This window comes from Prionailurus bengalensis, chromosome A1 (assembly GCF_016509475.1).
Source record: "Prionailurus bengalensis isolate Pbe53 chromosome A1, Fcat_Pben_1.1_paternal_pri, whole genome shotgun sequence".
In the NCBI taxonomy this organism is placed as follows: Eukaryota; Metazoa; Chordata; class Mammalia; order Carnivora; family Felidae; genus Prionailurus; species Prionailurus bengalensis.
Genome location: NC_057343.1, coordinates 121,827,114 through 121,850,790, shown reverse-complemented (window position 1 = coordinate 121,850,790; position 23,677 = coordinate 121,827,114). Strand labels below are relative to the sequence as shown.

Below are 23,677 nucleotides of genomic sequence, written 5' to 3'. Positions count from 1 at the left end.
TTGCATGTAGAGGCTACTGCTACTAGAGAATTAGACAGAAGGTCTAATAAGAGTTATGATAACTTTGATGTGGCTCTTCTTGACTTTGTACTCACCTGCAAACTCTTAACTAGTTCTAGTGTTCTCCCAAAGGCAAGTTGGTCCATAGATTAGTAAGGTGGAACATCCTTGGGGGAGTGAGGGCCTGGGGGTAATTCTGACATCTTTCTGATGTCACTCTCAAGTGTTCTCTGTTTTATGAAATAGAGATAATTTAATATTGGTAGAACTCTAAATAGCAGAGTGGCACACCTTATCTCAACCCCCCTCCCCTCCAATCAAGGCTTAAAGAAGTCATCTCAGGCTTCTGACTTTCTAGTCTCTGTCTCTACTGTCTGTCTCGCTCCCTCTGTAGTAATAGTGGCTAACATTTAATGAAGGCTTGTTGTGTCTGAGGAACAGTTCATATTTACTTCTCAAGATAGTTGTGAATGAAAGATACTATGAATATTCCCATTTTTACATATGAGGAAACTGAGTTAAGAGAGTCTTAGTAATCTAACCAAAGTCCTACATCTGATAATTATCTCAGACTCAATTTTAAAAGGCCATTTTGCAGCATGAAATGAATATATATATATTCATAATAATATATACATATATTTTAATTGGAATTAGTTAAGTTTATTGTGAGTCAAGAACAACATTTTATTTATGTATTAAAAATATTTTTTTAAATGTGTATTTATTCCTGAGAGAGAGGGAGAGACAGAGCATGAACAGGGTAGGAACAGAGAGATAGGGAGACAGAGTCAAAAGCAGGCTCTAGGCTCTGAGCCGTCAGCACAGAGCCCAACGCGGGGCTTGAACTCACAAGCCGTGAGATCATGACCAGAACTGAAGGAGGATACTTAACTGACTGAGCCACCCAGGCTCCCCAAGAAGAACAACATTTTAAAGATAGAGTACAGATCTCCTGACTATCACAATTTTATCATGGGATTATGTAGTCTTAGCTATGACTAGACATCCTATATTCTGCAGTAGTTACACTTAGAATAATGAAGCTATATATATTTTCTTTTTTCTCTTGGCTTAATTGGCATATAACATAGTGTAAGGTGTACAACATAATTTTATATATGTATGTATTGCAAAATGATTACCATAATACGCACCCATCACCTCTCACACAATTATTTTTGTGTGTGATGAGAAAATTAAAATTTACTCTTTTAGCAACATGAAATATTCTTAACTTGAATAAAACAATTGCTTATATAAACTGTAAATCTCTTTTTAACAAAACTTTTGTTGTAACAGGCAGTTATTGAATTATTATGAATATTGTTTTGTGTTGACTTTAAATGGTAATGCTTTGGGAAATCTCTGTAGTTTAAATATCCAAATGTAGAATGACATCAATGATTTTTTTTTTTTTTTTTTACAGGACAGAGTTCATTCAGAGAGGCAGAATTTCAATTACAGGGGCTGGCTTTCTCAACTGCATTTTGGAGACTTTTGCCAGCACATTCTTAAGACAGGGAGCCCAGAGGGTAAGCTTGTTTTTACTTTGAACCAATATTTATTTTAAGAAATCATGAAGATTCCCGTTGGGTTATTGAATAAGGCTCCTGAGCAGACACGATGAGAAAAAAATACAGTTTATAAACAAACAAATAAAAAATAAACAAATAGATGCAAAAATAAGTATCTTTGCTAATTATTGCATACATCCAAATCAAAGTAAAACTTAAATGCCATTTGTGACCCATTAAATTAAAACTATGCCAGTAAAGAATATGTAATAATATGGAGAACTAAGAGATATAATCAGAATGAGTAATTACATTTTCAGTATATTCAGTATAATGACACCCATTTAGTGAAAAAGATAATAGCTAGTATTTATTGAGCCCTTATTATGAACTACTCACCGTAAAAAGAATTTTTATTTATTATTTAATACAAACCTTTGAAGTAGCTATTTTTGTTGTTCTGTTATTATGGATGAAGAAGATACAGAGACCTTGAGTTCCTGGTTGTCACTTCTTGTGTTTTTCAAATTCTGTGGGAGTTTAGGGTTCCATGAAGGTGATTTAGAGACCACCTTAGAGTCTAAGGTTGGTACCCTGTTTTAAATAGAGCTATTCTTGGGGCACCTGAGTGGCTCAGTTGGTTGTGCATCCGACTTTGGCTCATGTCATGATCTTGTGGTTTGTGAGTTCAAGCCCCGCGTTGGGCTCTGTGCTGATAGCTGGGAGCCTGGAGCCTGCTTCGGATTCTGTGTCTCCCTCTCTCTCTGCCCCTCCCCCGGTTGTGCTCTGTCTCTCTCTGTCTCTCAAAAATGAATAAATGTAAAAATAAAATAAAATAAATAAATAGAGCTATTCTATTTTTAATCTGTCTTATATAGAGAAATTTATATGTCTCATTTTCTTGCCTTCACAGCATTATTTTCAAAACGTCTTTAGGGTAAAGTCTATTCCTTATGCATTATGATATGCTTATTACAGGTGTTCTGAAGTATTGAGAAATTATTATTTAATTTTTATTAACTTGTTTTATATATAATATTGTACTTTTAAATTGTTGTTGTTGTTATTGTGATAAGGGGCATAATCACTTACTTCCTGGATTTACTCAGGACATATGCTATGCATATGTTACCTTGTTTTGTCTTGTAGAATAATAGGTTTAATGGCTGGTCTGAAGGAATATTGTTGTGGCTCCAGAGATTATCTGGGTAACAAACCTTTGTTCTCGCTTTGCAGATCTAGGTTCAAGAATGAGCCTGGACCATGATGTGTTAGTCTGGGAGGCTGAGGATGATGAACGAGCATTTGATACTGTACTGTACTCCATAAACATACTGTCAAGATTAATGGTGTATTCCTGTCTCAGAAATGCACATATCCAGACTGGCCCAGCCTGTTGAATCTGGGCTTGAAGTGGATAGCTGGGCTTCTAGAAGGTCTGATATGACCTTACTCACTCACACATGATTGGAAGTTTTTCTGCTATATTGCAAAGTATGCCTGTGTAAAAACCCACATGTTGTGCAAAATTGCACCGTGAAATTAACGGGTCTGATGACAGAAATAATTTCACTGCCATATCCCTGAGTATCATACACTCTTTTGATCAAGATTGAGAAAAATTTTCTGTAAAGAACCAGATAGTCAATACGTTAGGCTTTGTGGGCCAAGAAGCAAACTGGAGATATTATGTTGGGGCTTTATAGCAAGAGAGAAACAAGTTTCCACAATTTTTTTTATTTACAAAATTAAAAATATAGTAATAGTTGAATTTTTTTGTAATATAGTTCTTCTGATCAGAAAAATGGGATTCCATTTTGTGGGAGAACATAACGTTTAGCTAAATTGTGATTCAGAGTTAGTGTTCCCTACCATCAAATTGCAAATGTTCATTTGTGAAAACCATTCTTGTGGATCACACAAACACTGGTGGTGGACTGGATTTGGCCTGTGGGCTATATAGTTTGCCAACCCCTGCTTTAGATAAATAAATAGTCCTTGATTAATTCAGATGGGTTTATGTTCGACCTGTCCATCAATCTGAACCTTGTAATGACTTTTAACCATACAGTGGTTGTGGATATTCTGATCCTGTGCGATGCATAAAGTGAACATTATTAGTCCCATTTTATCGATGAGAAATGTCTTGGAAGAGTTAAGTGCACCTAATATGTGGGTGGCTGCTTGTCTGCCTTTTTTCTTACACGTATACGTGGAGCACCTGCTTTTTGCTAGGCTCTGTGGTAAGCATGGGCTTTTAAATGGATTTACTCAAGGTCTTAAGGAGAGCAAAAGGTGGAGTCTGAACTCACATCCCCATGTTTTACAAGTCTTACCCCTTGCCACTTTACTCTGCAAGATTTTTCAGATAAACAAAGCAGATGGTTTGCCCACTCAGCACCTTTGCTGTGTATCAGATGCATTTGTGTTGTAGTCTTACTTTCTCTGTAGTTATTAGGACTCTTTGGTTATAAGTAATAGAAACTACTTTAGGCTAGCTCATTCATTGTAAGGGTACAAGGGCTGTGAGGCGGGCAGGCTTCAGAATGTTCTGCCCTGGGACTGAGAGATGCCAGGAACCCAGATACTATTCCTTCTTCAGCACTTGTCTGTAAGAGTATGCATCTGTTGTATTCTCTTTCTTATCATGTGGGCCTCTACAGTGCAGGTGTACATCTTGTATAGAGTTTTGGCCAACCGAGAGACTGTCTGCTTATTTCATTCACTTCCAAATTCTTTGGAAGGGACTCTTGTTGGCATTTCATAGGTCAAGCGTAGCCAGGAGGGTGGACGTCAGGTTTTACGAATATGGCTCATCCCAGGTCGTGACTGGATTGGGTGGGAAGTCATGTCCCAGGGAAAAGAGTGGTGGGATGGGTAAATACTCCCAAGGGTTTCTGGCATGATCTCACAGTAGATTGTATGTTCTTGATGGCAGAGAGGGGGTTTTATGAATCTTAATTCCAATTCCTCTCAACCTATCATAGCTTGGGCAGCGTTCCTACATTCATGTGGAAATGGGTAGAAAGGAGATAGAATGCACAGCTATATCTCATTTGGTTTCTGATGAGTATTATCTGGAAATCATCAAGTGGATTTAAATTTTTTAAGTTTATTTACTTACTTTGAAAGAGACCTGGGCAGGGGTAGAGACAGAAAGAGAGAGAGACAGAGAGAGAGAATCCCAAGCAAGCTCCACACTTCCAGCTCAAAGCCTGATGCAGGGTTTGAACTCAAGAACCGTGAGATTATGACCCAAGCTGAAATCTAGAGTCAGATGCTTAACCAGCTGAGCCACGAGGCACCTGAAGTGACTTTAAATTTTTAAAGTAAGAAACCCAAGTAATTCCTGCGTATTCTTGCTTTTGCTCAGAAGTAAGAATATATTTTTCCTGTGAGGTTTTGCCTTTTCTGGCTTTCCTCTTTTTTTTTTTTTAAGAGGCTTAATGAGTTAGCTTTTCAATCTTAGAAGCCACTTGTGCTAAATGGTCTTTTACCTTTTAGCCAAGTGGGGATGTTTTCCGGTATCAGCCTGACTTCCTGATAAACCTTCACAGTTGAGCCTGTATAAATGGCTTCGATGGAAGTCATCCTGAGAGTGTTTTAGGTGAGTTTATTTAGGACTTTATTCTTGAGACTGTTTAGTGATGGTAAAGGTGGGATCTGATATCTATTTTTTTCTAGAAAAAGCAAAATGAGACACTTGCAAATTCAGTATCTTTGTGTTTGTAAATTAAAAGCTGGCCCTAGATATGAACCCCCGAGGTGAGGTCACTTGTATTTCTGTGCCTCTGGTGGCTTTTGCAATTATTTTTCTCTCCTCCTTTCACTACTTTGAGGTGACATACAATTTGGGGGCCCTTCTAACACAAATGCTGACTTTTCATATACTGCTCGGACTTCCCTTTTCTCTGAGAATGGAAGTACGTGGGCAGGAGAATGGAGATTGCCCCCTGGTAGCCAAGTCAAGAGCTATGCTTTTGAAATAGAAGCTGTTCTGAACTTATAGCCCACTAAAGCTCATCTTTGTAATGTGGCACAAATCACTTTATTCCCCTGATCCTGTATGTACTTGTCAACAAGATGGAAACTTTAATGCATTCCCGAAGATAGGTATGAAAACTATGTTTGAAAGCTTTCAGTAGATTGAAGAACACAGGTCAAATATATGTAAGGTGTTATTTTTGTTTTCAAGAATTAAAAAAAAAACCTACTCACATACTTCCTTTTCATACTTTCTTTTTATGGTTGCATGTTTGTTTGTTTTCCAAACCCATATGAATACCCAATAGATTTTAAACTCAGAAGTGTAGTTCCACAAACAGTTTGAGTATCACCTGTGTGCCAGGCATTGGGTAAGGTGCTGGAGACACAAGCAGGAATGAAACAATTCATAAGATTGGAGGCTGTGCCTTATACAGCTTTACTTCACAGATTCTGGCTCAGGGTGGAAGGCCTGGCAGGCAACGAATAAACATCTGCTGATGGTGAGAATTATTGAACCCCATGTGGTGGTCAGTGCTCAGCACTATGATCATTGTTGGGAAAGATTTTCAAATAACAACTGGTACTTACAAGAGCTTACTTGATGCCATGCCCTACACATGGCACACATTACGTTAATTACTTTTCTAAACAAGTCTATTACATAGGAACTCTTCTTCCTCTTTCATTCACGGGGAAACTGAGGTCCCAAATGACAAAGCAGTTTTCTCAAGGTCACAGAATTAGTGGGTAGTGAACTTGGGATTTGAACCCAAACCTCTCTGACTCCAGAGTGTACTGTTAATGAATACCACACTGCCACATCCATGCACTCTGCCCTCAAGCAGCCACTTGTGTGGGGCCAGATGTGGTGTGCTTGATAGAGCCAGAGCAAGGAGTTGTGGGGTTTACAGTAAGGATGGAGGAATGTAGAAGCTCAGAACTCAGTTGCCGTGGAAGGACTTGGAATGGACTAGAGGGACGAGGGGCCATGATGTTGGTAGTTGAAAAGGTCTTGAATGGCTCTGTTCAGAGCTGCCAGCCTCTGGTTTTATCCAGACTCCACCTGGCCTAAATTCCGGACTTCCATGCAGGTTTGAGGGTGTGTTTAGCTGGTGTTTCTGCCATTTTTACTATAATGATATATCCTTTTTTCTGTTTTAATATGGACTATGGATTTGTTTTTGTGCTATTTGTTTTGAAAATATCTTTATATTACAAAAGAAAAGTTCAGTGGCATTTTTCACAGAAATAGAATAAACAGCCCTAAAATCTCTATGGTATCAGAGAAGACCCAAAATAGCCTTTCTTCTTGAGAAAGGAGCTGAAGGCATTGTGCTCCCTGATTTCAAACTATATTACAAAGCTGTAGTCATCAAAACATTATGGTATTGCCTAAAAACAGACACAGACCAAAGGGGAAGAATAGAGAGCCCAGAAATAAACCCATGTATATATGGTCAACTAATTTACAACAGAGAAACCATGAAGACAGTCTCTTCAACAAACAGTGTTGGGAATACTGGACAACTGCATGCAAAAGAATGAAACTGGACCACTTTATTATATCATACACAAAACAACAATAGCAACAAAAACCCAAACAAATTTTCAATAAAATGGGCAGAGGAATTGAATAGACATTTTTCCAAAGAATACATATAGATGGCTAACAGATGCATGAGAAAATGTTGAACATCACAAATCATCAGGGAAGTATAAATCAAAATCACAATGGGATACCACTTCACACCTGTTAGAATGACTTGTATCAATAAACAAGAAATAATAAGTGTTGGTGAGAATGTGGAAAAAAAGGAACCCTCATGGAAAAAAAGGGCATGTAAGTTGGTGCAGCCTTATGGGAAACAGTATGGAGGTTCCTTAAAAAATTAAAAATAGAACCACCATATGATCCAGCAATTCCACTTCTGGGTATTTATCCAAGGAAAATGAGAACACTAATTCAAAAAGATAGGTGTACCCCCACGTAAATAATGCATTGTTTACATTAGGCAAGATATGGAAATGACCTAGATATCCACTGATGGATGAATAGATAAAAAAGATGTAAAAGATGTGCGTGCATGCATGTGCACACACACACACACACACACACAGAGAAATGTCACTCAGCCATAAAAAAGAATGAAATCTTGCCATTTGTTAACAACATGGTTAGATCTTGAGGGTATCATGGTAAGGAAAATAAGTCAGATAGAGAAATACAAATACTGTGAGCTCACTGATATGTAGAATCTAAAACAAAAACAAAAGCCAGGTTCATAGATACAGAGAATAAATTAGTGGTTGCCAAAGGCAGTTATAAAATAAAGATGTGGTGATATAAAGTACAGCATGGTGACTGTAGTTACTAATACTGTATTGCACATTTGCAAGTTACTAAGAGAATAAATCTTAAAAGTTCCCATCACAAGAAAAATGAATTCTGCAACTATGTATGGTGCTGATGTTAAATAGACTTACTGTGGTGATCATTTCACAATATATCCAAATACTGATTCATTATGTGGTACACCTGAGACTAATATAATGTATGCCAGTTATACCTCAAGAAAAGGTACACGTGAAGATGATGTTGGGAATGGTTTGGCTGGCAACATAGAAAAGATGCAGTGGAAAATGTCATCCATCAGTTGGAAAGGTCAGGGAATTATGGATTCTCAGAATGAAAAGTCCTTCCCTTCCTGAGCTGCTGATCAAATCCAGATTCAAGTGCTGCACACAAGACTTGCTGGCTCAGACTCTTGGGGGCACAACAGAGAAGAGGCTCTTGAGTACATGTGTTGGTCTGCAAGTTTGGGAAGCAGGGTGTTACAGAAAAGGAAGCATGAGTTTTTAAGATGTTATTTGACTCGCCAAAATCGTGACTCAAGAAGGTAGAGGTAGACCTACAGAAAAGATCTCCTGATTCCCCCTCAGGATTAAAAACTACATTAAAACCTTTTTATTGTAGCAAAGTATATGTTACATAAAATTTACCATTTTAATTATATGTAAGTCTACAGTCTGACATCATTAAGTGCATTCAGTGTTGTACAACCATCAGTACTATCCAATTCCAGAACTTTTTCATCTTCCTAAGTAATAATTCTGCAACCATTAAATAGTAACTCCCCATTCCTCTTCCTCCTAGTTCCTGGAAACCACCATTTTATTTTTTGTCTCTGTGAATTTGACTACTTTAGGTACTTAATGGAAGTGGAATTGTACCATATTTGTGTTTTTCTGTCTGGCTTATTTCACTTAACATAATGGTTTCAGGGTTTATCAGTGTTGTAGCTGGGTAGTAAGTATTCCATTGAGTATGTATACCACATCTTGTTTATTCATCCGTCAGTGCACGCCTGTTGTCTTCAACCTTTTGGCCATTGTGAATAATGCCGCCATGAATATGGGTATATAAATATCTGTTCAAGTCTCTGCTCTCAATTCTTTTTCTGGATTGTATGGTAATTCTATGTTTAAATTTTTGAGGAACTGCTTAAAAGTTTGTTTTTGAGATAGCTCTCTCTCTTTTTCCATGGCAGCACAGTACTATTACTGTGTATTTTTTTCACGTCTGCCCAGAAGAGTGGTGCTATATATACTATACTCTTGGCTGGTGACACTAGTGAGTGTGCCATATGGTGCTTTCCTCAGTCCGAGAGCCACTCAGTTGTCTCTTGACTCTTCCTTCATCTCTGTCTGCTGTAATCTCATGTTCTGGTGGACAGTTTTGATCCATGATGGGTTGGATGGGTTGGAAGCGTTGAAAAGTTGGAGGTGTTGAAAAGTGTTGAAAAGTGCCAAGGACAAGCGTCCTGGATAGCAAGTACATATGTTAATTTGCCTTGAGGTAAGCAAGCACATTCAAAAAACATATCAAGGAATCAGAAAGATCTGAAGGAAAACAGGGTTTGGGGGAAGTCTGAGACACATGCAAGGCTTCGTACACATTTCTGCAGCCTAGGGGAAATGGCCAGTGACTGAAGCAGAGCTGAGAGGGGCCCAGGCCAGTCAAGCCCCACCTCAGGGATCCTAAGAGAAGGAAACAGGACAGAGATCAGGCTATTCTGTGGGGCAGGTATGGCTCTGCAGGTGCTCTCCAATTCTGGAAAGGGAGCCTTTGCAAGAATCTTGGTTTTCAACCTTTTCTTCATTATCACCCACCCACTCCCAGTGACTCTTTTAAGACTTCTTTTTTTCTATTTGTCCCCCTCGCCATGAAATATTAATACCATGGCTATACTGATTATCTCTTTGTAGACTATATTATGCTATTGCTTTATACATAAAAAGTGTAAGATATTTTTCACTCCCCAAAACAAAATGTCACCTTGTGTTGTTAGGGTTCCCATTGAGAAAACATGGTTCCTACTGCCCTGGGTATCACTATCTCCGTCTCTCCAAATTAAAACAATCACCAGTCCTCTGGCCCCCAACCCCTAAAATTCCAAGCGAAAATCAAAAGAACTTTTTGGTGAACTCCCACGTGGTTCTTGCAGATTTCACATTTTACTCTTCTGGGAGAGGCTTAGGAGACAAAATGGGTGGTAACGCTCTTGTCATGCAAGTGTTCTTTTTTTAGCCCAGTTGTCTTCCCACTTGGAGACGGCCATAAATGCTGTGGACATGCAGAGCTCTCATTATGCACTCGCATAGAGGTTTTTTGTTTTTTTTTAGGTTTGTGAAATACATTTTCAATGTGTAATAAAATAATGTGTTATCTTAGCCACTCTCCTGGCAAGGCCCCATTATTAGTCCCATGATTATTCCTGTGCTGATTGGGAGGCTGAAGTGGAGAGAGACTGAATTCAACAGCATGTGAAATATTTGTCACTGAAACAATGTGGGCAAGTCAAACAGTTTGAACATCGCTTTAGAGAAGGTCTGGCCTACACATGCTATAGCTAAAGATATCTGAACATGCTGTTTCCTTAGGGTGTTTATAAAAATCCATTTTAATAGTGGAAGATAATTCTCTGCGACAGAAGATAGTATTCTTGTGTATATATTGGTATATACAAATGTGTGTGTGTGTGTATATATCTCCAAACACACAGCCACTGTACACAACACACACACACACACACACACACACACACACACACATACATACACACTCTGAGACACTGTATATGTAGTCCAAATGGGCATTTGAAAAACCTGGTTACTGTTTGGTTGCACCATTTTTGCAAACTGTGTTAGTTACCTATGGCTGTATAACAGATTACCCCAGCACTCCACAGCTTACAGCACACATTTACTGTGTCTCAATTTCTACGGGTCAGGAGTCTGGGCGTGCCTTAGTTGGATCCTCTGATTCAGGGTCTCACAAGGATGTAGTCAGTGTCTCGGCTGGGGCTGGGATCTCATCAGAAGGCTCTAGGGGGAAAATTCATTTTCAGGTATATTCACATGGTTGCTGCCATGCCTCCCTGGTAGGGAGCCTCTTGGCTGGTAGGATTCTGCCAGCCTCCCTGGGTTCCTCGACATACGGGGCTCTCACAACATGGCAGCAAGCAAGAGAAGGGGCAGGAGAGTACTAGCAAAGCAAAAGCCATAGTTTTTGTTACCTGATCATAGAAGTGACATCTATTTATTTCTGTATTGCGTTCATTAGGAGCAGGTCACGAGATATAGCCTGCAGTCAAGGGAAGGGGATACACAAGGGCATAAATACCAAGAGGCAGGGATCACTGGGAGCAATGTGAGACCTGCCTACCACACCGACCTCATGTGATGGGTATGCCAAGTTGCATGCACAACTGTTGAATTCTTTTTGGTGGTATTGGGAACTGATAATTAGAAGTTGGCAAGGGTTAGCTGCACCCCTACAACTTCACTCCCAGCTTATAAAAAAGTTCTGCAATGCATACAGACATTTAATTAATCGTTTATTTATAAGTAGGTACAAAATAGATGACTTGTTTTTTAAGTTTAAGTCTCTGTCCTTTTGGGCGCTCCGACCACAAATTGCATAAATAGATGGCTCCCTGAAAACAGAACTGACTCTATTCCAAAGGCAAGATTCGGCTGTTCTAAAGATAACATCAGGCGGCCAAGTCTTCTGACCCAGTGGATGGGCATAGGACCATGTATACATAAACTTAGGGTGCCATCCTTGAAGTTGGCTGGTGAAGGGCTTGCTGGATAGAATCTTAGCTCTTCATTGTGCAAGGAGTATATCTCTGGAATGTTGAGCTAATCCCTGTATGTTAGGTTCCACTAATTAAATTAATGAGAGCCCATTTCTCACATCCATTAGGAAGCCACTAATTTTACCGGTGAAAATGCACAATTTATGCCAATTATTAAAGCCTCTGATGTTTCCAAGGATAACGGTAACTGACATTTCTGGAAAGTGAGTTTGCTGATTAGAATGCTCACAGCCAACCCCTGGAGCCTGAAGCTTGCATTAGGGCGACTGACTGTACCTGATGTATAATGTGAACTAACACATGTACCATAATATTATATTGTATGTACCAAAATATTTTGAAGCAAATAGATAACCTGATAGTCATATACCAAATGTCAACTCCTGAACCTAGTACACTTTGTCTTTAGAAAGATTATTCAGTGTGAGACAAGGTTTCAGCTGTGTGTTTAACACAAAGATTGACTATGAAGCTTTAGAGAAGCGGCCTTTGGTCCATCATCTGGTTTTTTCATTTCCTAGATGTCACATATCACATCTTGGATCATCAATTTTCTCATCTCTGAAATGGAGAGATAATAGTTGTCTTTCACAGGGTTATTTTAAAGATTAAGTGAGGGCACATATATGAAACATGGCTGACAGAGAGAAACTCCAAGAATTGTTAGCATTAAGAGAAGTTGTCTGATAAAAAAGATATTTTTTTAAGTAGATACCCTCTTAAATACTCATCTGAACAAAAATTTTAGATTGCGGCAGTATAGGTCAAGTTTGTGTTGTCTTAAAAATTATTTTTTGCCATTTTTTAAATCCATTATTTTAACATTCAGTGTCTCCATATTCACCATTTTGATTTAGTTCTTTCCATTTGTGTTCATGTATGTTTGCTTATGTATGCATGTATGTATGGTATTTTTTGAAAGACACTGGGATTATTCTGTTTATTTGGCCCAACTTTTTCATTTATGGGCATATTGTTAACATTTTCCTTGAAAACATGAGTTTTGATGCCTTTGTTATATTCCATTGGCATAAATGCCCTTATTGTTGGTTTCTGGTTTTTTTCCCACTATTATAGATATTATTGTGGTAAATCCATGAATACAAGTACTTGTATTTCTCATCACTTCCGGGGTTAAAGAGTGTGCACATTTTTAAGACCTTTGATGCAAATTGCTAAATTTCCTTATGAAAGAGTTTTGCCACTTTGCAGCTTCCACCGCAAGCCAACTCTGGGTATTATCAGAGATCTTGCTGTGTAACATGACGTAACCTCTTAGAATTTCCATTTGTCATTAGGGAAGCAGGGTTAATTATTCTACCCTCCTAGGATTTTTATGAAGAAGAAATGAAATTGTTAGCCCCAGACTTCTGGTTCCTGCTCCAAAGACATTGAAAATTAATGCTTCTGTCATTAACTAATTGTTTGACCTCAGTCTTCCTCCAAGCGTTTTAATCGTGTTACCTTGAACTAGTTGCCCTTAGCTGCCCAGTTTCTCAACTGTGAAATGAATGTCTGGTGGACACACATGCATGGTAGTCCCAACCTTAAAAGAGTGGACTTTTCAAGACCCAGTAATTCTAAGATCGAGGAAGACAGCAAATACAACTGTCATTCAAAAGAATAAATAAAAGTCACAAATATGACAGGTGAACATCAGTGTAATTAATAATCTGCTGACTGTATGTTGGAGGTTTGCATTTCCTTCTGGGCTTATGTTGGAGACTTGTATTTCTTTCTGGGTTTTGTCCATCTTTCAAGATTTTTTCCATTACTTGAACAACTTGAAAGAACTTCTGTCCTTCGTTCCAGAGGGTTTACTTCCTAGCTCTCAATTTACCTCTGTTGGCAATACTCTTCAGTGCTCAAGTAGATTTATTTACTCGCTATTTATTCATTAGATGCTGGTGATTAGTTAAGTAATAATAACTGCCCTCTTCCTCCATATCTCCTCTCCATTAGCTCGCCTTGTCGTGCCATCTCAGAGTTTTAGTCCTAAGAAATGTAGCCTTTGCAGTGAAAACATCTCAGGGAAAATGAGTATTCTGTGACTGATAACAGTTTTGGTCCTTCTCCTGAATTTAAAACAATGCCATTACCTTGACTGTGAGACTTAGGAATCTAAAATCCCTCTATGGCTCATTTGAATTCATCAGGGTTGTAATAGACTGCTCAGTGGTAAAGCTTTTGGGAATCCCTGAGATCAGCCAGCTGCAACTGTGGGGCGTTGCCTTTTGTAAACAAGATGAAACCTGGGAAGTTAAACTCTTACCAGAAATGGCAGAAAGTGGCTTCTTGAGCTTGAGATGTGTCACTGTCATTATAGTGATTGGAAGTCATGTCTCCACACAGTGTGCAGCACTGTGCCAAGAATCAGGAAATCTGGGTGGTGGCCCTGCCTTGGCCGCACCCTACTGGCCACATTACTTGGACTGGTTGCTCTGAACGTCACTGTCATTTTTTTGTAAGTCGGGGATTGGACTAAGAGGGTCAGTTTCCATTTTGATGCAGTATGATGTTTTTTGTTGTTGTTTGTTTGTTCATTTGAACCCTCACTCCTTTCCCCCAATGTGTAAATACCAAGCAAGATTTAAATGTTGTTTCTGACAGAATTTAAGCCTGCATAAAAATTCAGGAGTTTAAGCTGAGCGGTATCCAGGAACATCAGAAATAATTCATAGTGGATGGTCAAGGTTTGGGGAAGGGCAATAAAATATTTAAAAATAATAAACAGGTTTTTATAAAATAAATACTAGTTAGCAAAAGGAGATGGTAAGCATGTGGTAGGGATGTTATAGTTCCATTTTATAGTCCTATTCAGATGAACTAAATAAACTGCATATTGCAAGGATTTGTAGGTATTGAAGGGGGTCTTCAAAATATTGGTGGCCAATAATAGATATGTTGGCTTATTTTTAATCCATGCTTTCTGAAAACACAGACTTTTCTGGAAGCTTTGGAGGAAACCAGTATAATACAGTATTAATAGTGTTTATACTATTTTTAATAGTATTAATAGTATTATACTATTAATAGTATACAGTATTAATAGTATTTATAATCTATTGATTGTTTACCACGATCCAAGCACTGCACTGTTTTATGAGCAGTGGTTTCTCCCAATGACTCAGAGAGAGAGAGAGAGACAGCAACAGAGAGACAGAGAGGGAGATACTGTTATTCCCATGTCTCCATTTGACAGATGAAGAAGTGGAGGCACAGAGGTTACTTTCACAGGCTCATCAGCCAGCATGTGGCAGAGCTAGAATTCCAGGTGGTGACCTCAGAGCCCATCCTCTTAACTGCTGTACTCTTTGGCTTCCTGAGCTGGAGGGCAGAATCCTTTCCCCCAAAGAGCCTGGGTGAGGAGACCAGCCAAGCATTTGGCCAAATGCTTGGCTGGTCTCCATTAACTGTGGGGTATGACCTTGAAGTCAGATGACCTTGAAGTCAACACTTGTCCGAACATAGAGAACATGTAGTCTCCATAAGCTTAATGTGATGCTTGCTTTCCTAATGCTGCTTTACTCTCACACTCAACCAGGAATCTTTGGAGATTTGGGAGCCATGTTCTCCCCACTGTTCTGGATAGAATTTCCAACCAACCTGTTACTTTTCTGAGCTCGCTCGCACACTCTGTTGTGCTAAATTCAAAAGCAAAGACAATGAGAAAATAGGTATTTGTGGCCATCATAAATCTTCACATACCTCGTATAAACCTAAGGCAGGCACAGAATTGAAAACCGAAACAGCTCTGGCCAGGTGGCATTGAAATACTGCAAACATTGGGGCTGTGTCTGCAGACTGTGGATTCAGTGCCTTTGAGGCACACATCTTTGGTGGATGCAATCTGTTGTAGGATGGGACTTGAATTCATTTGGGTTATCTGTGCTACGTTAAGGCTCTTAGTTTGACCAACAAGGCCAGGAAAATGTCACTGAGGCATCTTAGATCAGGAGTTAATACAGAATTCTGGGCAGAGCAACTTGAATTGCAAAGGTAATTTGATTTCTTAAAGGTACATCCAATAAGCCCTGCAGCATACTAATTAAATGCTCTGTGAGCTTTCTCAGATGTCCAGTCGTTCTCCTTGATCATGTTCCCCCTCTGTTGGTGGTAATTTCTTATTCTGCCTCCCCACTCTGTGGGAGAATTTCATCTCTTGCTGAGTGACCCCTTTGGTTTTGCCGACGCTTTGTGGGACTTGTAGCAGGCAGTGCTCTGGCAGGTGACGGGAAGAAGGCTGGAGTGCCTGGCTGGGAAGGAGGAAAAATCCTGTGTCTTGTGACCCACGTATGTCAGAGTGATACTTCTTTGTCCCTTTCAATTTCTTTGGAATCCCGCTTGCTGCCTGGAGTTCTACCCCTTATTTCTTGTGTGGCTTTCTTCCTTAGATTCTAGCTAAACTGTTTTTCTATTTTTCTCCGAATTTCCTTAGTAAAGGAAAATGGTGGGTTTTTGAGAGTTAATTAACTCCTTTCATATTGACAGCCCGTTTAAGAAGAATTTCTCAATCAGTGGCCTTTGCTGGGGAAGTAGCTTTTGTTCACTTTTCAAGATATTAACATTTTTGAAAGCTTACTTACTGCTTTTTCTATTCTCTTCACTTCTTGACATGTTTGAATATTTCATAATTTCAATAATTTCATTTTTTTTCACAAAAAATGGCCACACTCCTCCCCAAAAGACTCTTTCAGTCTATAAACAACAAAAAAAATTTAAGGTTTTATTTAAAATGTTTTTGAATCGGTGCTACCTGCACATAAATATTTTGTGTATTTTCAGAGGAGCCATTTGTGTCTTTTTGTCCTGGCTCTCTTCAAAAGCAGCGGACTACCTTGTACCAATCAGCTGTGTGACCTTGAGTAATCCACTTAATTTTCTGAGTCTCATTTTTCTCATCTGTAAAATGAGGGCAGTACTGGAAGCTACTTCATCAAGCACTTGTGAGAAGCAAATGAGTTATATGCGTGAAATGCTTAGGACGGGATAAATGATCAGTTGGTGTCATTTAAAAAGAAAAATTCGAGGAAGTTACAGCAAAAACTTATTTTTCCCATTAAGGCTACAGGCAAATGTTTAATAGTTATAATAAGCCTGTCTTGGGAGTTACCCAGACCCGAATGTAAATCTCAGGGCCCTCCCGCCTCCTGTGTGTACAGATTGAGCCTCTGGTTGAAATGTGAGTGGTAGTACCAACCTTCTGAGTGTGCAAGTAAAAGGAAATAATGTAAAGAAGTGCTTAAATATCTTGGCACGTGTTAAATACTCCAGAGACGATAACTGTTATCTTACCGTTATAGCTCAAATTGGCATGTTCTGGTTAGTCTTTTACATGCAGATTTTAAGCAGTCATAATTACAGTGTAAGTACACTTTAATGTTTTGCTCTTTTCAAGTAATATTATATCACAAATGCCTGCCGCCGCAACTCTATAAACCTCAAAGCCAACATTTTAATGACTGCGTAATATTTTCTTTAGTTGTTGTATAATAATTGATTTTACTCTTTGTTTAGGATTGAGCACTAAAGTCATTTACAAGCTTACCATTATAAGTGAAACCATGTGCAACATCTTTATACTTAGAATTTTTTGTATTTTGTATCATTACCTTAGAAAAGATTCCCTGAAGTACAGTGCTCAGCATGTGGCTGTTTTCATGATTCTTTGTTTCCCTTAGTGAGTAATAGGCTTCTGTGTGGCTCACTGTTTTATCCTCGATACCTAGCACGTAGTCCATGCTCACTAAATATTTACTCAATTAGTGAACACATGTACATATTTCTCAATGTGCTAAGACTTCTTTATGTTTGCATTCTGTTTTATTTTAAAATAGTCTTACAAGCAACTAAACTTTTTAGCCATTGGGGTAATAGGAAAGGTAACAGTAACAGGTCATATTTGTTGAGCCCTCTCTGTGCTCCAGGCATTATCCTCAGTACGTTACATGCGTTGTCTCCTTCAGTTTGCTCAACAGTGCTGTGCAGTAAGTGCTGTTATGACCCTTTTCTAGGTGAGGACACAGAGAGCTGTGGGTTGATGTGCCCCAAATCACACAGGTGGTGAGTGGTAGAACGTGTATTCAAACCAGGAAGTCAGACCCTTGGTCTCTGTACTAGGAGACTAGGCTCCTGATTTACTTTGCCAGCCACTTACCCCTTTCACATTTCAGCCAGTCTAACAGATTATTTGCCAGGGAGCCTGAGTTTGTTGGCCAAATTCCAAGGGAAGTGTGAATCAGGTGTCCCTGAGCCTTGAGGATTTTCTGTCAGTCTCAGAATAAGAGCCAGAATTGCCCACAAGGGCTTGTTATTTCAAAGGAGTCCTGCTTTTGCAGTTTACCAAGTGAAGGATATGTGAATTTTTTTTTTTAATAAACCTTAGCTGTTTTTTTCATTGAAGGGGAGAATTTTATTAGATTGTTAAACATCAGGGCAGCTGGTAGATTTATAACGTTGTCTATGTGGGAGTTATTAATGCATGAAGGAATATCTGGGACCAAGCTATCAATTTATCAATTTTCCCCCCTATCAATTTACTATGGGGGTTGGGGATTTTAAAGAACATTTGTGTCTATAAGCACTAAAAGGTATTTTTTCCCCTTTGTAAATGATTGACTCTGAAAAACAACAGGTAGTTTAGACTATTATTTGCATGTAGTGATTTTATTTTTTAGTCATTTATATGTAGCTTTTATTCTGGTTGTTTGTGTTAATTTACAGTATTAAATGCTTAGAATTTTTCAAAAGGTGTCCCTTCTTATACTTGCCATGAACTTCATGTTTCTGCTATTCCACAGGTAATGTGAAGGATGGGGAGTGAAAGTGAGCCCTCCTATTTATATAGCTAATGTTCAATACAGCCCTCTGGCTCCAAGCAGTACCCTCATGCCTCGTTCACCCTTCCCAGGTTCTGTCCCCTGCAAAATGGCCGAAGACTTTATGTGGGAAGCAACAGCCTCACTAATCTGCATTGGTTAAAACCAAGGAGTTCTAACTGGCAGATACTAGGTGCAACAGAAATGAACTGGGTTCAACAGAAATGTTTCTTCTGCACACACTTGTCCTCCAGCCTCTTGGTAGTGTGTGAGAGAGCTTCACTTGGTATCCACAGAAAACAAAATGCATTTGGAGATATGGTGAGGTGCTTTTATCCTTAGGGAAGTTTTAAGAATTACTTGTAGTTCGATGTCATCCCATCTCCCCTAAATAGGTAAGATTAAAATTACCCAGATGTAGATAGAAATAACGTTGGGATGGCAGGAAGGACTATGCCTAAAGCAACATGTCATTTTTTTGGTGGTTTGAGAAGAAAACTCTACCAATCTACCTTTTTAAGGAGGTAGTTTAGTGAGGGCTCAGTCACAAAAACCTGGGTACGAATCTGGATTCTGCACTTATATAGCTGGGTGCCATTGGTCAAGTTTCTTAGCCTCTCTGCCTCTCATTTTCTTTGTGTCACTGACTCATAGGTTGAAAGGATTAAATGAGACCAGGCAAACAGTGTGCTCAGCGCACCCTAGTAGGGCCTTAGCCTTTCAGTAAGCATTCCTTTCCTGTGATTTGGATTCTAGTTCTCTGTGTATTGCTGACCACCCTGTGACCTAGGGAAAGCTGGTTTACCCTGATGGGCTCTGTGTCCTTGAACAATATTAGTAACTTTTAGAGGTGATGGGAAGAGAAAGTAAAATGTGCTTTGAGAAATCCGAACAGGCACGAGGTGAGCCCTTGCTGACATTTCCTCTGGGTCACTGACCATCCACTGAATGGGGAAGGGGGGTGGTGCCTGGTTGTGGGAGTCCCATTGTGAGGGTCCCCTAGTCTGACTTGGGTCCACATAGAAATCAGTAGTCGCTTTCCAGGCCACGGGGAGAGTGGGTGGGAGTGCCTGACAAAAGGCAGTCATTTTTCCCTAGCTTTCTATGTTGCCTCACCGAATCCTCAGAGCAGTCCTGCAGGGAAGCGTGCTTGCTCATTTCCCTCACTGGGGAAGCATATAGGCCCAGAAACAAACTCACTGAGGCAGATAATCATTGTGGAAAGAGTTGGAGAATTCCAGGTTTAAATTCCAGGTTGGTCACTCACTCAATCTGTCACCCTGAGCAACTCCCTCTCCTCTGAGGTCCCGTTCCCTTACCGGGAGCTGGTGAGAGTGAAAGTATCTTACCTGGGAGCACCTTTGGGAGGATTAAGTGAAGTAATGTAGGTGAAGCCCCTGGCAGCTAGTTAGCCCCTTAACCTCAGTGTTGTTGAGATTTGGCATGATAGGTTTTTGACTGAAATAGGGCTTTCAAAACTTATATGTGAAGACCCAGAAGACCGGCCTTACATGTAAAGAAAATTGGTGATGTATAGAAATTGATGTGGGTGAAGAGAAGGGGAGAGACAAAAGGTAAAAGGAGAATTATCTGAGCGTCTATTGGATTTATTTATTCTGTTAGAGACAACAAGCATGCTGGCAATCATTTTCTCTCTCAGGATAGGGAAGAAACAAGGCAAAATTATGACTGAGCTGAAATTTGATGAATAGTGAAAAAAGTGCTGATAAAGGGAATAGATAGGAACCTTGCTGTGTTTGAGTTGGTTAGTTAGGAGTATAAGAGTTGGTCCTGGACCCCTCTAGCACCATGTGCTGAGGCAGTTTCGCCTCCATGGAATGGAAGTAGAAAGCTTCCCAGCAGTGGAGGTTTCTAAACAGGCAACAGAATTTCGTTTGTCAGAAGGTCATGGATGGCACGTGGCACGAGGTAGGAGGCTGGTCTCTTGACTGGTTAGTAGCAAAGAAGCCATATTTTGTATGAAGTCCAAATCAGGAAAAATAAAACTATATATAGGTCATGTTTAGAAACTAAAAATGAAGATAGGCTAAGGAGTTACGTTGGAGGGATGGGGAAGGAACTTTGTAAAATAGGAAAACACCCAATGACTAAATGCCTTTTAGCTAATAAAGTAGTCATGCCAGGTCAGAGTTTAGTTGAAAACCGGCAGCATAGAAATGACTTGGTAACCTTTCATCCTGATATTTGATGCCAGGACACCTGTCTGAGTCAGATAGGACACCTTCAGTTCTTTGCTAAGAGTTTCCTTTCTGGACTAGATAATATAATGTCATTTCCAATGTTTAGGTTTTATTATTTGGGGCTATATTCTTTTCCTTTACCAACTGTGAGATTGGTAAATACTCTTTTTCAGGGGAGAGGAAGTTTTATTATGTGAAGCAGAGACATCTGAATTATTGTATCAGTTAATGTCCTGCAGTTACACCTAAAGATTTTGGGTTGCTTATCAAAATAAAAATGAATCTTACGCAAGAGTTTATTAGGTACGATGGGAAAATTGTATTGAAGTCATACATGCAATCAGATATTCCTACTTGAAAAACACTGTGTTTAAAATAATTTGTAGAGGTGATTAAATATTGATTCATATATTAAGAATCATGCCATTTAGTTTGTGAGCAGGGCTAAAATATCTGATTTATTTATCACGCTTTCTGAACATAGTCAATAGGGAAGGCAAGAACAAACCTTGCTGTGTACCCAACATTAGAATAGGTGTTTTCATACATGCAGTCTCATTTATGCCGTCCACCCGTGTCAAGATATCCTGGCCCCTGGACTCTCAATCCTGATTGCTTTGGGTTAAATTGAGACTCTTTGCTTCTTAGTTACTGTGTGATTTTGGTCTGGATGCTTAATTTTTCTGAGCTTCAGATCTTGTATGAAAAAAAAAAAAGATGATAATCCTCTAAGGCAGATAGAATAAACAAAGCCAATGGCAGTAAAGCACTCAGCACAGTGCTTGGCATTCAGTAGTTGCCAATAATGTCGATTATTATTATTGTTTGATGTTACCCCAGTTTTACAGATGAGGAAGTTCTATATATAAAAGAATTAAACAACATCAGATTAAAAGATGCTTTATTGGGCAAAAGATGTCTTCCTGGAGAAGCTCTGAGCAGTGTTTTTCTTACCTTTTGATGAGAAAACTGGATTCAGATTCCTCCCTTTCCTTTTTTCATAGATGATGCCCACTGGCCAGGTGTCTCCTGGAGCCTACTTTCTACTGGGGGAAGGGAGGGTGGCAGACAGTACAAAATATTTTTTTTTAATTTTTATTTATTTTTGAGAGAGAGAGAGAGACAGAGCATGAGCGGGGTAGGGGCAGAGAGAGAGGGAGACACAGAATGCGAAGCAGGCTCCAGGCTCTGAGCTGTCAGCACAAAGCCCAATGCAGGGCTTGAACTCACAAACCATGAGATCATGACCTGAGCCGAGGTTGGACGCTTAAATGACTGAGCCACCCAGGCACCCCAAAAGTATGAAATATTTTTAAAAGCATGATAATTTTTTTATAGTGATGAATGCTATAAAGACAGTAGGACCAAGTTGTGATCCACACTGTGGCCAGGCTGACCTAGGGCAGTCAGGGTTGTCTCTGAGGAGGTGCTGGATGAGTTGAGAGCTCTGGCCGCTGGAAGATCTGGGGATGTTCCTGCCAGAGGGAAGTGCCAGGAAGAGAGAGGAAGTGAGCTTGTTGCACAAACCGAAAGCAGACCTGTGTATCTGCAGGGCAGTGAGCTGAGTTGGAAAGCCTTGCAGCCATGATAGTGAGTGTGGATTTATTATAAGAGCAATGGGACACGACTGAAGGTTTGAATAGGGTTCTACACAAAGTAAATGAAGAGATTCAAAGAAAGTTTGATGTAAATCAATTGAATGAAAAAAAAAAAGAATAAAAAAAGGGAAGTAAACTTTATATAAATCTTTTTATCAAAAAGTGAGTTTTATAATACAAATTTCAGCATTTGACTTTGCACTTTCTAAACCCCTCTGGCTAATCCAGATTCTTCAGAAACCGTTTTAAGTACCACGTTTGCTGGTCAGTTATTTTCACATCATTCTCCCCTGCACCCCGCCCCCCCCCCCCCCCGCCTTTTTTTTTTTTCCATACTTTCATTCTTTCCTTGTTCTGTTCTTTCATCTTCTCTGGCAGCCCTTGTTATTCTGGCCTTTTCCACTGCACTTTCAAGAATGCTAACTACTAGGCAGATTACACGGTCATTGTAACATTCAGATTCATCAGCTTGGCATTCAAAAGTAATCAGTTTATCCATCTTATAATCCATCAACATCAAGTACCTTTTTTTTCAATTTAAAAAAAATTTTAAATTTATTTTTGAGAGACAGAGTGAGGAGGGGAGGGGCAGAGAGAGGGAATGAGAGACAGAGACACAGAATCTGAAGCAGGCTCCAGTCCCTGAGCTACCAGCCCGACGTGGGGCTTGAACTCACAAGCAATGAGATCATGACCTGAGCCGAAGTCAGATGCTTAACCAACTGAGCCATCCAGGTGCCCCAACATCAGGTACCTTTTGTGAGGCAAATTCTGCACCCATCTTTTATCATGGTGATAATTAAGTGAGCAATTCTTGTTTTAAGAGCTCCCCACAGATGTGTCTTTTGAGAACTGCTTTAGAACTTTACAATTTTTATGAAGCCTAATATTACTCTCTTTGGGACCTCCTAGGTAAATCAGAGCTTCCTCAGGAGGTATCAGTTAGATAACAAAATACATATATTGTCTGGATCTAGCCACCTTTAGTTCCAATTTATTCTGGTTCCTCTTCAGACAAGCTTTTTGTTTTCCTCAATAATCAGCTATTTCTCAGAGACTCTTAGAGTGGGGGATCTGGGAAGTGTTTTGAATCTGTGGGATTCTGGGAGGCCTTTATGGGGGTGCAAGGATGCACTTGGACAGCCCAGTGCTGGTGTTAGGGAAATGGGACTGTGAGGGCTCACTCACTCATCTGTACATTGGCAAATAGCAAAAGATAGCCTTGTAATAGAGAGAAAAAAAGATCTCAGAGGGGAAAGGAATAATAAAATCATGCTGGTTTATGGTTTGTCAGCCCAAAAAGCTTTTAAGCCATCTCTATAAAGGTGGATTCACTTAATGTTTGTTCTGCATTTCAGGCATCATTGTGTGGTAAGTGGGGTAAATTTAGCCTCT

General features: G+C 39.5%; 1 protein-coding gene across 6 annotated transcripts in view; it reads left to right on the top strand.

Annotated features, from left to right (window-relative positions):
- PRELID2 (PRELI domain containing 2) overlaps nt 1-23,677 on the top strand; it is a 68,211-nt gene that overhangs the window by 33,056 nt on the left and 11,478 nt on the right. For all 6 annotated transcript variants that reach the window (XM_043590016.1, XM_043590051.1, XM_043590026.1 and 3 more), the window contains one exon: nt 1,430-1,535. In XM_043590016.1, the coding sequence (XP_043445951.1) occupies nt 1,430-1,535 (106 nt within the window). The remainder of the gene's footprint in view (nt 1-1,429; nt 1,536-23,677) is intronic.